The sequence below is a fragment of the Cetorhinus maximus genome, chromosome 32, assembly GCF_964194155.1.
Source record: "Cetorhinus maximus chromosome 32, sCetMax3.hap1.1, whole genome shotgun sequence".
In the NCBI taxonomy this organism is placed as follows: Eukaryota; Metazoa; Chordata; class Chondrichthyes; order Lamniformes; family Cetorhinidae; genus Cetorhinus; species Cetorhinus maximus.
In genome coordinates this window covers 13,204,861-13,220,393 of record NC_135910.1, presented here as the reverse complement: position 1 = coordinate 13,220,393, position 15,533 = coordinate 13,204,861, and the positions used below count along the sequence as shown (strand labels likewise).

At 43.7% G+C, this 15,533-nt stretch overlaps 1 protein-coding gene across 1 annotated transcript in view; it reads right to left on the bottom strand.

Annotated features, from left to right (window-relative positions):
• LOC144671290 (serine/threonine-protein kinase D2-like) overlaps positions 1-14,852 on the bottom strand; it is an 82,902-nt gene extending 68,050 nt beyond the window's left edge. Inside the window, exons 1-2 of the mRNA XM_078533100.1 lie at positions 14,724-14,852; positions 4,577-4,715 (exon numbers count right to left, since the gene is read on the bottom strand). Coding sequence (XP_078389226.1) covers positions 4,577-4,715; positions 14,724-14,852 — 268 coding nt within the window. The remainder of the gene's footprint in view (positions 1-4,576; positions 4,716-14,723) is intronic.
• Positions 14,853-15,533: the final 681 nt, after the last annotated feature.

Genomic DNA, 15,533 nt, shown 5'->3' with positions numbered 1-15,533 from the left:
TTTCTTTTTTTTAAAAATTCGTTCATGGGGTGTGGGCATCGCTGGCTAGGCCAGCCTTTATCACCCACCCCTAATTGCCCTTGTTCAGAGGGCATTTAAGAGTCAACCACATTTTTGTGGGTCTGGAGTCACATGTCGGGCAGACTGGGTAAGGACGGCAGATTTCCTTCCCCAAGGGACATTAGTGAAGCAGATGGGTTTTTACGACAATTGAAGATAGTTTCATGGTCACCATTACTGAGGCTGGCTTTCGGTTCCAGTTTTATTAATTGAATTTAAATTCCACCAGGAATGATCGTGGTATATGGCCTGTTGAAACTGCGCGGACCATTGCTATGTAGCCACGGAACCACCTGGCCTAGAGAGAATGTTGGTTCACTGGAGCGTTATCAAACAAATCTGACAATGAGCTCTATAAGAAGGGACAGGCAGGGAGGCAGGCAGGGAAGCTTATCTGGTAACAGGTACCAAATTATGATGAATACAAATACAAATGAAACCAGTAATCATAACTCATAAGTTAAAGACAATTAGAAATTAAAAATCTGGAATTAAAATCATGATGACGTGACTCCAGACCCACAGCAATGTGGTCGACTCTTAATTGCCCTCTGAAATGACCTAGCAAGGTCAGTTCAAGGGCAATTAGGGATGGGCAACAAACGCTGGCCTTGCCAGTGATGCCCACATCCCATGAATGAATTAAAAAAAAACATTACTGGGTTTTCGTTTCTGTCTTTATTCATTTTAATGCAGGCAGCTGCCTGGGACATCGCTGTCAGTACCGTCAGACTCCAACACTGCATGTGAGCATTTGCAGGAAGTGCTTCCGAGTGTTGTGGCTTAAACGTAGCCATTCTGTTTTAGTGATGTTGGTTGATGCATGATTAGCCACCACAACGCCAAGCAGCACTTCCTTGCTCATCTACGAGATAGTATTGTGGAAGTTTTTTTTTTCTAAAAACGCCGTCTGAGGGGGAAGACAGGGCCTCACTTTGACCTCTCATCTGACAGTGAGCGCCCCTGACAGCGTAGCACTCCTTCAATTATCCACGAGTAGCGCCAGCCTAGATTGTGCGCCCAAGTCTTTGGAGTGGGACTTGAACCCAAACCAACTCTGACTCAGAGGTGAGAGTGCTACCCACTGAGTCATGGCTGACATCAAGCAGAAGCTGAGAGCCAGAGGTTGGAAAGTGACTGTGATTACTACAGCATATTGCAACTAATACATTAAATAAGGCAAACGATCGGACAGCTACAGTTACAGACAGATTAGTCACAGAATTAAGCTTTTTCTTCCCATTTTAACTCAATGACACAGACACAACCCAAGTTGGAAATGGAAAAACATTAGTAAACTAATAAATCCAACATTGACCCAATGGGTAGACCAGACATTGAGGTGGACATATGATTCAGTTGGGTTCACTCACAGAATCAATATGATGCGTCCAAGCAGTTTCTTTTTGCCTGGGATTAAAACCATTCAACTGGTCACCTGGGATCTTTTACACCTATCCAAAAGGGCAGACAAGGTCTTAGTTTAATATCTCCGGCAATACAACACTAAAGCGTCAGCCGAGATTGTGTACTAAAGTCGTTGGACAGAACTTGATGCCACAACCTTCCGACTCAGATGACAGTGCTTCTGACTGAGCCATAGCTGTGACCAGGCAGGTTAGATTTGTGCTCAGTTAGTTTCATCCTTCTGTGGGAAAGTCTGGCAGATAATTCCTACGTTGCAAGAGTAACAACACTTTGGAGCACTCTGCAGCCAATTAAATATTTTTAAGAGGTCCTGAAAGGCACTCCATATGTGCAAATCTTTCTTTGCGAGGGTTATACACTGTATGTAACTCAAGAGAAGACGCCCACATTTCCAGAACACCATAGCGAGGTGTGGAAATTTCTCCAGGACTTGATGATCCTCCCCTCAAACCCCCCACCCCACCCCAGGAAAAGTGCCCAGTAATCATAATTTATTTGATGGTGCATTTGGGGTGGAGGAAAAAAATCAGCTTAAATTTCAATTCAAGATGAATCTCCTGCACTCCAGCTGACTTAGACCAGCTGGCCGGTGGCAGACAGGAACTTTGGATCTCGCCCATCTCATCTTTCTGCTCCTTGCCCTTTCTCTCCCTTCCGCCGAATTTAAACCACACGTGTGGAAAATGGAACAGAATGGTTAACAGCTGAGACAGAGACAGAGTGTGTGAAAGCAGGGTGCCACAGTTACCTGCAGCACCAAGATCCAAGATGCAGCTTTAATGATCGTACTTTACACTTGATAAATAAAGCCTCCACCACCCTCCCCAACTGGCAAGGCACAGAGCTTAAACAGACCAAGAGTCCCAGATCAGATCTCTGACAGGTTCAGAGTTCATTCACCTCGAGACAGGGAGCCACTGAAGCACCATGAAGAGCCTTGGCGTCCTTGAGCTGGGTCCCTGATCATATTCCAGTGATAACACTGACAGAAACCATATACGTTGAGGTCAGATGAGAACCGGGTGCAGGCTTGCCTGTGATGGGCCTTGTGTGTCAGCTGGGCTTCAGTGTCTCAACGACAGAAGTTCATGGGTTCAAGTCCCACTCGAGAGGCCTTAAGCCTAATCTAAACAAAGGCTCCCAGTGCAATACCAAACGACGCTGCACAGTCAGAGATGTCGGCTTTCAGGTGAGATGCTAAACAGAGGCCGTCTCAGATGGACACAAAACATCCTGTGTGACTATTCTGTAAGAACAAGCTCTCCCCAACGTCCTGGCTAACGTTTACTCCTTAACCAACATCAACAAAAACAGACGACCTGGCCTTCAAAAGTATTTGTTTGGCTGTAAAGTAAAGCCCTCTGGGGAGGCCCAAGGTTGTGAAAGGCACTATAAAATTGCAAGTCTTTCTTCTTATTGGAGGCCTCAGCTTCCAGAGGAGACATTAAACAGCAGCTAGGTCCACAACACCAAAAAAGAGAGCAAAAATTCTCTCAGTGTCCTGGCCAACATTCTTCCCTCAACCAACGGGCACCACAAAAAAATCACACATTAACTGGTCATCTGCCTTGCAGCTGTTTCCGGGATCTTGCTGTGTGCCAACCAGCAGTCCCCCCCCTTCCCTGCCCGGTGCCCCAAAATAACTCCTTGGCTGGGAAGCCCCGAGGAAGGATGGCCAGGTGCCATCTAAACGTAATAATTGAATAACTTGCCAACATTCGCTGTCCAGACTCAAATAATAGGAAAAAGGTTTGCGGGGAGGAGAGAGAGTCAGAAACTGCAGCATTGTAAGGGTCTGCACCTTAAAGGGAAAAGTAGCAACAAAAAAAAAGGGGGGTGGATTTTGAAAAAAAATTAAATTGATTTAGGCTAAAAGCAGCTTTTTAAAAGTAGAATCATACAACAGAAAGCGGCCGTTCGACCCATCATGTCTGTGCCAGCTCTTTCAAAGAGCTATCCAATTAGTCACAGACTTCTCCACCCCCTTTCCTGCATGTTCCCCAATGTTTTTTTCCCCCCCTTCAGGCATTTATCCAATTCCCCTTTGAACATGACTCTCCAATCTGCTTCAGGCAGAGCATTGTACCTCGCTGCGTAAAAATAAACCCATTTCCTTTCTGCTTCTTTTGTTAATTATATATATATATATATTTTTCAAAACAAAGTTATCTTGGAGCCAGGGTGCATTCTAAATCTGCAGCTCCAGACAAGGCTGTGTCCGGTGCCCACATAAGATGGGCGTGAACGATAAATATCGCCTCATGCAACCCACGTTTCAAGGACTTCGGTTGAATGCAAGAGATTCATCATCAACCTCCAGTCCACCCCCACCCTACAACTCAGGATTCACCTCGACACCAGCAGAGCGAGAGAGCAGCCATTCAACTGGAAACTCTTCTCAAAACCCACTCTCAAAACGTAGCATGCCATTCTGAGAAGGGGCGGGTGGTGGAAGGGAAACTTAATAATGAACTTCTAAGGCAGGGATCGGGAGGAAAGACGCTTCCCCACCCGAGTTACATTGCTTAAAGAAAAAAAGTTAGAGCAAACTTTTCATCTCCAATCCTTGACTCTGTTACGTTCAGAGATGTTAATTCCACTGGGCTTGTGGAGTTCAATCAAATACCATCACAGCACATCGGAGGTAGGGGAATGACCTGCTTTATAAATGTTTGGAACTATTGTGTGGGGAAAACCACACACACACACACTCACAAACATCAACAGAGAGACATTGCCTTTCCAGAACACAAACGAGACAGGAAATGATTGAAAATTGCCAACAGACTAAATCAGATCCTTGCTTAAACACTGCGGGCAAGGGAGAGGTGAAACGGCTTTCAGACAAACCCTCTTCGAAAGCCACAGCAAGATCCCAAGTCACCAACATACAAATCTAAACCAGGTTGTCAGTAAGTGACGCGCAACTAAACTTTGTAACACGAAGAAAACTTTTTTTTTTGTCAGTTTCCAAGTGAAATCAACGCGCCCGCCCCTTTTCCAAAGCTGTTATCCTTTAAGGTGTATTCAATACAGTGAGTTTATTTTTTCCAAGTTATGCATCTGGAATTTATGGCTGGTTTCATACCTTCTGGTCCACGATGGAGCAGGCAAGTTCCTTGACTCTCGCTAAGGAGTTGTCCCCAAAGGTTGGAAGCAGCACAGATTCCCTGGTCAGCCCTATCTGGATGATGAACGAGGTCCCCACGAAGCCTGGGGGGTAGGGGCTATTGCCCCCTTGTCCCAGGCAAGAAGCAGGGCTGGTGGGACAGGCAAGAGGTACAGAACTCATCACCCGCAGCCCCTCCAGTGCAAGGTAGCCCAGAGACTGTCAGCAGAGGGGGAGTCACAAAGGCACGGGACAAAATCGCCTTAAAATCTCCAGCCACGGCCCCAAACTACACCAAAACAAACTTTCCTTTGCAAACAATCTCCCCCACTGCACACTCTGAGCAAATTCACTCTGTTTTGATAGTTTAAAGTAACAAAATGGCGTCAAATACAAAAACAGGAAACACCCCGTCAATCACCCTACCCTTTCTGACTCCTTCAATAACTTATTAGTTTATTATGCAAAGAGAGGTGGGGCTCTGGTTTGACAGACAGGGCTGCAGCCAATAGGAAACTCTATTCCTGTCCTAATGTTGAGCGGGCCCCACAGTCTGTAGCAACCAATGAGGGCTGGCACTTGGTTCTCACTCAGTTGGGACTTTGTGTCTTGTAGATTTATTGCCCTGACTTCTTCCTAATCTGGTTAAAAGCACTGACTCCTTTCCCCGTCCTGATATTATTGCAACCGGTTTATATTATGGCAAACCCTTTTCAGGGTGTTGATCCTCTGAGCAGATGAGCTAAACAGACCAGTTTTTTTTTTATCATCAGTTTGGGCAGAAACTCTGGGCGTCACCCTCATTGTTTTTCTGCTTATCCAAAACAATAGTCCCTTGCGGGTAAATGGGAAGCCTAAAGGTGTCTGATTGTACTTTTCATTAATAAATAAAAAAAAGTAATAGAGGCGGTGCACATGGTCATGCCATACCAGCATTAATGCGAGCATTAAGTCCCTTCCCTAGCCAACTTGCCCAGCATCGAGGCGCTAATCACTCAAATCCAGCTCCACTGGGCTCTGAGGAAAAGTCATACGGACTCGAAACGTTAACTCTGTTTCTCTCTCCACAGATGCTGCTGAGATTTTCCAGCATTTTCTGTTTTTATTCCACTGGGCAGGACATGTCGTTCATATGCCTGACAAGAAACTCCCGAACTGTATAATTTGGCAAATTTGTTTTTTCCAATAATTTATATAGATTTTTCTTTTCCCACCTATTTCCATTATTTTTAAATGTATTTCCATCCATTGTTTTATCTCTACCTTTTAGCCTATTTCGATTCCTTCACCCCACCCCACCCCCACTAGGGCTATCTGTACCTTGCTTGTCCTGCTTTCTACCCTTAATTAGCACATTCCTTTAGATAATATCACCACCTTCAACACCTCTTTGTCCTTTTGTCTGTGACATCTTTTGGCTATCTTCACCTATCATTGGCCCTCTATCCAGCTCTCTTGTCCCAACCCCCCACCCCTTAAACCAGCTTATATTTCACCCCTTTTCTATTTTTCCTTAGTTCTGTTGAAGAGTCATGCGGACTCGAAACGTTAACTGTATCTCTGACCACAGATGCTGCCAGACCTGCTGAGTTTTTCCAGGTATTTTTGTTTTTGTATCATTTGGAACTCAATCATGGTGGGAGGCTCCCAGGAGGACAGCAGGAAAAGCTCTAGGGATGTCCTCAAAGCATCCTGAAAGAGCTCAAACATCCCTGCCGACTCATGGGGGAACCCTGGCTTGTGACCAGCCAAAATGGAGAAGGCTCATTCGGGAAGGCACTGGACGCATCGAGAGATTTTGTTGGAAATGTGCCGGAAGTGAAGTTGAGGTGTCGGAGGGAGAGCACAAACTTCCAAAAACAACCCATCGACCCAACCCTTAAAGCAGCACCTTCCCCGCATGTGGGCAGAGTCTGCAGATCGCACTTTGGACTTATCAGTCATCTCAGAACCCATCGAACCGGAGCTGTAGAAAGTCATCCTCAATCCTGAGGAACTGCCTAAGAAGAAGAAGTATAAAGTATTTTTTAAAACTTACATTTATATAGCACCTTTCATAGCCTCAGGATGCCCTAAAGGACTTCATAGCCAATCAAATGCTTTTGAAGCGTAGTTACTGTTTTAATGTAGGGAACGAGGCAGACAATTTGTGCACAGCATGATCCCACAAGCAGCAATGTGGTAAGGATCAGATAATCTGTTTCAATACTAGTTGAGGGAGATAGAATTGGCCAGGTGACCGGGGAGAACTCCCCTGCTCTTTTTCAAAGTAATGCCACGGGATCTTTAATGTCCACCCGAAAAGGCAAAGGGGGGCCTTGGTTTCACATCTTATCCTGAAGCTGGCACCGGCGTTCCCTCAGTACTGCACCGGAATTTCAGCCTAGATTTCGTCCCCAAGTCCCTGGAGTGGGGCTTGAACAAACAACCTCCTGGCTCAAAGGTGCAAGCCACGTTTGAGAACGCATTGAGACTACTGCATGCGGGTTTGATCCCCTATTTCAAAAAGGACTTTGAGTTATTAAAGACAATATACAGAAGAGCTATATGCATGCTGTCAGAATGTAAAAGGATGATGTATGAGGATAGATTGAAAGAAGACTAAGCGGGGATAAGACAGAGGCATTTAAAATTACGAAATGTTTGTAGAAATTGAATCCAGATAAACTTCATACAACATGAACATACAAATTAGGAGCAAATGTTAGGACATTTGGCCCCTCGAGCCTGTTCCGGCATTCACTAAGGTCATGGCTGATCTGATTGTGGCCTCAACTCCCTATTCCGCCTATCCCTGTTAACCTTTGACTCCCTTGTTAATGCGAACCTACAAATTGGGAGCAGGAGTAGGCCATTCGGCCCCTCAGGCCTGTTACTGCTGTACAGAGAATTTAAGCAAACAGGGCATACTGTATTTACAAATCAAGGACAAAGAAGGAAAATAAAGTGGTGGAAGCAGATTGAGTCGTAACAGTCAAAAGAGAATTGGATAAATACTTGAAAGGAAAAAGGGTTTACAGGGAAAGAGTAGGGGACTAATTGGGCAGCTCCACTGAAGAGCTGGTGCAAGCATGATGGGCTGAATGGCCTCCTGTGCTGCATCATTCTAAGATTCTGTGAAATGCAGGAGGAGTTTTTTTTTTCTCTTCCAAAGGAATGCTAAATGTGCAGCACAATTAGTGGAACAAGAAATCTTAGTGGGTGTCAAAAAGAAACCAGAAAGGGTCTTGACAACAAATGGGGTTCAGCGTGGTTAGAAATGCATCAGGGGAATACTGTGGACAGGTGGTCTCGACAGGACCAGTGTCTGCTCCTGCCTGGCACATAGGCTGGGCAAGTTGCTAGAAGGCATGGAGGGCAGAGGTTTACGCATCTACAGGAACTACACATGCGTTGGTCAGCACTGCACCTTTCAATTTCCAATTTTACTTTCTCTCCCAAGGCCCTGGAAAATATGTTATTTCCAGGTTACAGGTCCATTTTTACTATCAACAGGCATTTATAAAGCAAGCTTTCTGCAGCTTGATGCATGGAGAAGATGCACTCAAAGGTGGTACGTTCCATGGTATTTGTATTAATAGAACAAATTAAATGAGAACAAGTTGGGCTAATGTCCATCTTGAAACCTTTCATTAACATTCCACACCCTGCTATCTCCAGGAACAGGCATAAATAGAGCTAATTAAGTAAATAGCCTATAGAAGTTTTAAAAAATATTTATTCATGGGAGGTGGGCGTCGCTGGCTTGGCCAGCATTTATTGCCCATCCCTAATTGCCCTTGTTCAGAAGGCATTTAAGAGTCAGCCAGACTGCTGTGGGTCTGGAGTCACATGTAGGCCAGGCCAGGTAAGGGCAGCAGATTTCCTTCCCTATACAACATTAGTGAGCCAGATGGGTTTTTATGACAATCGGCAATGGTTTCGTGGTCATCATCAGACTTTTAATTCCAGATTTTTATTGAATTCAAATTTCACCATCTGCCGTTGTCCCCAGAGAATTAGCCTGGGTCTTCTGGAATACCAGCCCAGTGACAATGCCACTGTGCCACCACCTCCCTCATTCAGGAAATCCTGGCAAAGCAATGAGCTGGAGGCATGGCAGAACTTATGGCAGGATTTAAACTAAGTATTTATTCAGCAAACAGATTCTATTATTACATATACGTTGCATCAAACAGCCTACAGAGTCTATTTAATAGGAACAGCTATGAACAACAGCAAACAGAACGCATCACTGAACTACAGCAACATCTCCTAATTAAACTGAGGGATTTCTTCAGAAAAACACAGTCAGTGGGGAATAATAGCATTTTACAAGTTATGTGAATAAGGCCAATCTCTATCACTTATAGCAATGTGGTCTCCAGAAGTAATGAATGGGGGGGGAAATAATCGAATCATGTCTATTCTGGCTGGGAATAATGGTGTCAATATATGCAACCTCTTTTTTTGCCATATGCCAGTCTGAATCTTGTTTGTAAAATTTTTGCTTTCGGACAGAGCTGTTCATTATTCTGCCATTAACACTCACTCTGGACAAATGTGTTGTTTCTTAGCTACAGCCACTCTCTTTGCCTTTTGTTCCATGATATTGTTGTCCAGCCCTCTACCCTATCCCAGACCTTCCCTTTAGTTCTTCCTCCTCCTCCCCCATTTCAAAGGCATGAAGCCCATCACTTTTCTACCTTCCTTCAGCTCTGAAGAAGAGTCATATTCGACTTGAAACGTTACCTCTGTTTCTCTCTCCACAGATGCTGCCAGACCAGCTGAGTATTTCCAGCACTTTCTGTTTTTATTACAGATTTCCAAAATCCACGGTATTTTGCTTTTACGTCAAGGATAACTTCCCTGCTCATCTTCAAAATAGCAGCTGTGGGATATTGTACATCCATTGGTGAGGGTAGACAGGGCCTCAGTTTCACACCTCACCTGAAAGATGGCACCTCTGACAATGCAGAACTCCCTCAGCCTTGATTTTATGCTTAAGGCTCTGGAATGTTACTTGAACCTACAACCTTCTGACTCAGACAAAAGTGCTACCGCTGAGCCATGGTTAACACCTGTTGGAAGGGTTGTCATTTTTTAAGTTCATTCATGGGTAGTGAGCATCACTGGCTCTGCTTATCCTCCAGTTGTCCTTGAGAAGTTGGTGGTGAGCCATCATCTTAAACCAGTCCAGTGTAGGTACACTCGCAGTGCTGTTAGGAAGAGAGTTCAAGTTTTGATCCAGCGACACAGAAAGAACGATGATAAAGTTCCAAGTCAGGATGGGTGAGTGGCTTGAAGGGGACCTTGCAGGTGGTGGTGTTCCCATGTATCTGCTGCCTTTGTCCCTCCAGGTGGTAGAGGTCGCGGGTTTGGAAGGTGCTGTCGAAGGAGCCTTGGTAAGTTGCTGCAGTGCATCTTGTAGATGGTACACACTGCTGCCAATGTGCGTCGGAGGTGGAAGGAGTGAATGTTTAAGGTGATGGATGGGCTGCTTTGTCCTGGATGGTGTCCAGCTTCTTGAGTGTTGTTGGAGCTGCGCTTGTCCAGGCAAGTGGAAAATATTCCATCACACTCCTGACTTGTGTTTATAGATGGTGGACAGGCTTTGGGGAGTCTGTAGGTGAGTTACCTTCTGCAGAATTTCCCAGTGTCTGACCTGCTCTTGTAGCCGTGGTATTTATATGGCTGGTCCAGTTACGTTTTTTATGAATGAAATATTAAATTGGGACTCCATCTGCCCTTTAAGGTGGATGTAAACGATCAAATGGCACTACTCAAAGAAAAGGGGGAATTCTCTCTGGTCCTGGTCAATATTTATCTCTCAACCATCAAAAAAAAATGCAGTAATTGTTCCATTGCTCTTTTTTGGAGCTTACTGTGTTCAAATTGTCTATTGCCTTTGTTACATTACAATCAATTACAGCCAATGCAGGACAGCGAGCAAGGGGATAATGTGTGAATGGGACTTGATGCGAGTTAGGACACAGGCAGCAGAGTTGTGAATGACCTCAAGTTTGCACAGGGTAGAACCAGACAGACCAGTCAAGATTGCAATGAAATAATCAAGTCTCGGTGTGACAAAGGCAAACATAAATAAATAAAGGTAAGAGTTCTCCAATATTTTTATAATCAATAAACAATAGGCTTCAAAGAAAACGGGAAAATAAAATTCCATTTTTTGTTAAATGCCCCTATGAATTTGTTCACTGGATTTTGCTCGCAATAGTATAATCTTTAATCACTGGAAACTCCAGGCCAATCCTGAAGTGTTGGTAACCACAAACAGAGTTACGTTTTATCAGCATCTGTGACAAGTATTAAAAGGGATGACTCGATTTTTCTGTCTGAGGGATGTTCCTCATTTCTGGATCAGTCGGACAAACTGTACAAGGAGTTTTTGACAGCAGGAAAGTCCCAAAAGAGTGACGTGACTTCCTCAAGTTGTATCCCTAAGCTTTTCGAGAAAAGGCAATGGGATGGACGGGGGCCTCATTGCTCACACTATCAGTGTTGCAATAATCATGCAATCACTTGGACAGAGAGCTGCATTAAAGTTAAAAATAAAATCACACAACTTCCTTTTTGGGTGCATATTGCGAGGAGGAAACTCTCCGCTAAAACACCTCTCCAATTCTGATTACTCAGATAACCTCTCTGTTATGGCACAGCCGATGGTAAATGCTGAGCTGCTCAAATCCCGAAGGGAAACTTGAAACGACTACCACAACTGTTTTGCAGTTTGTATATTTATTTTGAGATGCATGCCTTGAATTCAGTAAAAAGAAGGCCACTGAGGCTTAGAGGTTTTTTACAAAACTAAATTAAACATTTATTAATAAAATAAGTAATTTTAAGTACATACATCAGTCTACAAATTACTACTATGATAACTGCTAGCTCCCCTGATTAATCTAACTCCCAGTTACACCTCCGTTAAGGCAACAGTAAAACGTACATTTTAAAAGACCCAGGCAAAGTAATTTGATATCCTGAACAGTCGAATTCAAAGTGAGGTTTCTTAACTTCAGTTCTTTGTAGACAGCAGCTTGAGGCTTAGACCCTGGAGGCTTTTCACACTTGTGTTAGATCTTAAAATGCCAGCCCTTATACACAGCCTTCTCTCTTTTATACATATTTTTCTCTTTGAATTCAAATTCCCATTGTTTCACTATGTCTTTGGACTTTACCTCTCTAATAATAAAAATCTATCATAACGCCAATTTTACCAGTAATCTTTGGGAAAAATAAACACGCATGTTTCTTAACTTCTTCAAAATAGTGCCAAGTCTGAGGCACCAGTGACATGTTTATGTCTGCTTGAGAAGGCAGACAGCGCCTCGGTTTAAACACTTCATCTGAAATGTGGCACCTCTGACAGTGCAGCACCCCCTTCAGTCGCTGAAGCGTCAGCCTAGATTTTTGTTTTCAAGTTTCTGGGAGTGGGTCTCAAAACCCCAACCTTCTAACTGAGAGGTAAGAGTGCGACCCAGCTGAGGTATGGCTAACATTGGAAAGATCAGAGGCTGGGGTTGGGGGTGGGGGTGAGGGTGCAGGGGAGCAGAGGTCAGAGGTTGGAAGGGGAAATCATGGGTTGAAGCAACGGAAAGTCTTTATTGAATGTGGGGTTTGGAGAAGCAATCCTCCTCCTCTGGCCTTCACATTCAGGTATGTAAATGTGAATATTTTGCAGGCAGCCCCAAGGTTCTGTTTGACTGAGTGCAGCTGGTGCTGATGATTTTTGCCTCAAGGGAAAACAAGCAGAAGGCTGAACAAGGTGTTACGCCTCTTATCTGCAAGTGCAAAGGGAAATAAATACAAATTTATATAACGCCAATCATAAACTCAGGGCATCCCAATGTGTTTTACAGCCAATGAAGTACTTTTGAGGTGCAGTCAAATGTGACGTGGAACAGTCGCACCCAACTTGTGCACAGCAATGTCCCACAAACAGCAAAGTGTTGATGACTAGACCATAAAGTTTTTTTTCAGTAATGTTAGTTGAACAATAAATGTTGGCTAGGATACATAGGAAGTTAACAAGATCAGGAACCACAACATCAAGGGGTCACTGAAGATTGTGGGAGCATCAAAGAAAGAAGCTGAGAAGAGATTGAAATAGTGTGGTCATCTGATGTGGGGTAAGAGAGGGCACGAGAGATGCAGTGGTTTCTGTCGAGGTTCATCCCGAGCAGTTCTGTGACACAGGACTCTGTGCTCTACGGGCTGTTCCCAGGGACACACACCGAGACAAACATCAACTGCAGCTGGAGGATCATCAACTCGGTGAAAGACGCTCTTTGGTCTGCCCAAAACTTGTTGGTCTTCTAGCGCAAAGAGTTGTCCCCGACCGAGTGTTGCAGACTGGCACATTCCAAAGTCCAGGACTACGTGCTGAGGGACGCACTAAAGCTTGGGGCAGCCGCCGCAAAGGCGGAATGGGGAAAGGTCGCTGTCTAAGACCTTTCTGCCACAGAGCACCGAGGGACTGGGAACTGTTGAGAGCCCCTCGGGCTGTACAGCCCAAAATGAATGTCTGAAAATGATTGTAATATTCATTGTTTGTACTGATGCACCTTGTGATACATGTTGTAAAAGTTGAACCTGATTGTACCTTTGTAACGGTGATTTTGAAATGGTTTGGAATGTGGTTGAAGATATTTTATGAATAAAGTATACTTTTGCAAAAAATAAAGAGAGGGCACGTGGTGAGGGGAGTGATGGAGAAGGGACTGCCATGAAGAAGGAGAAGAGGTTAAGACCAGATGGAAAGATGCTGTGGCGAGGGACTTAAACGCAATGGGATTAGAGGAGGAATGTGTGACTGACAGGAGGAGATTTTGAAGGGTGATTAGTTAACATTGTGGTGTCGGCAAGTAAAATGGGAAAAGCTGAAAGAAGAATAAGAAGAATATATGTAGGAAAACTCTTGTGCCTTCTTCAAAATAGAGAAATAATAACTTGGCAAGGGGAGGGGGATCGGGACGTAGCAACAGAGAAGAGAGGCAAGATGCACAGAAAACTAGGACAGACAAACAACAACAGGAAAAATAATAGTGTAGGAAAAGTAGGAATTAGATGGTGGTTTTAAGCAAAGCCAACTAGCATGGTGTTGGAATGCATGTGAGTTAACACAAGCTGTGTTCCAGATAAGGTTGATGACTTACAGGCACAGCATGGAGTTGCGATATAGTGACTGTAATGGAGAAATGGCTTAAAAGCCGGCAGGAATGGAAACTAATTGTTGCTGCCTACAATGTATACAGGAGGAAAAGGGCAGAAACATAACAGGAAAAGGGGTAGCAGTATTAATTGAGGTTAGTATTACAGTTCTACACAGGGACAGTTTTGATCTCTTTATTTAAGAAAGGATATAATAGCAGTTCATAGAAGGTTCATATGACTGATTCCTGGGATGAAGGGGTTATCTTATGAGGAAAGGTTGGACTGGCTGGGCCTGTATCCACTGGAGTTTAGAAGAGATCTTATTGAATCACATAAAATCCTGAGGGGACTTGACAGGGTGGATGCCTAGAGAATGTTTCCCCTTATGAGAGAGACTAGAACTAGAGGATGAGCATAGAATCAAGGGGTCTCTCATTTAAGATGGAGTTGAGGAGAATTTTTTTTCTCAGTGGGTTGTTAGTCTATGGAATTCTCTTCCCCAAAGAGCAGTGGAGGCAGGGTCATTGAATATTTTTAAGGCTGAGTGAGATAGACTCTTGATTAACAAGGGAGTCAACAGGGGGTAGACAGGAAAGTAGAGTTGAGGCCACAATCAGATCAGCCATGATCTTATCAAATGGCAGAGCAGGCCTGTGTCCAGACGGGGTTTTGGGGATTGTCTATTCCCACAAAGTATGCTGCTCAAGTCTGTAGCTTCTCAAAACCATTATTCTTTATTTCCAGCAAGTATTTACGCATTTGGACCTCTATCTGAGATTGGAATTTCTCCTCCTTCCAGATTTCTCTTACTTCTTTGTCATGTGATCTAACATTATTATACATCAGCATTATGCGTGCATCAGATGTTAACCCTCTACATCTCCCCCCAAGTCTTTATCCCTATCATATTTACATCCTCCTACACCTCCCCTCAAAGTCTCAGATTTCACAGGGTTATTCTCTGAGGTGCCCTGACCAATCGCCCTGATCTCATTCTGATCTCCTTTTCAGGTCCAGGATATTCCATACTCTCCCGTCTATTGGTGTGAGTGTTCTTCTCCTGGGTGGCTATAAAGGTTTGTAATAAGTCTTTCTTCTTCTTCATCAGGGTCTGAGTAGTAAGCCCAAGTTTCTATTGGCTTTCTCTTGTCAAGAAGATATAATAATTCTCATAATGTTATTGGAATTGATTGTAAAATAGAGTAATAGTGGAATGTGTCTATACATGTGTGTGTATGTGTGTGTGTGTGTGTGCGTGTGATTGTGTGTAAGACTTAATTGAATTAGTCTGGGTGCTTTGATCTAAGAGAGGTTAGGTTTGAAATGTTAATTAGATAAACATGGGGAAGTTGAGAAACATAGGTGTCAAAGGAACATTTGCACTTTGAAATAAACCGGACTAGATTGTTTTCAAAGGAGGGGTGAAATGTGTCGCCTAGCCAGGTGAAGTTTAGAAACAGTGTGTTTATTTTTCCCAAAGATTACTGGTAAAACATGCTATGAGAAAGATTTATTATCAGAAAGATAAAGTCCAAAGACATAGTGAAACAATAATGGGCATTTGCATTCAAAGAGGAAGATGTGTGCGGGGAAGCTTCAAAAAGTAGCGTCAGCACAAAGGTGAGAGCTGATAGGTGAGTAGTGGGTAAGTGTTTTTCTCCAGTTTTTTTTCTCCAGTTTAAAATAGATTAAGCTAAAGAAAGGTAAGGCTTCTAGATTTTATTTAAAGTACATAAATAATTTAAAGCTTTTTACTGTATTTAACTTAAAGTAAGGTTCTTTTTTC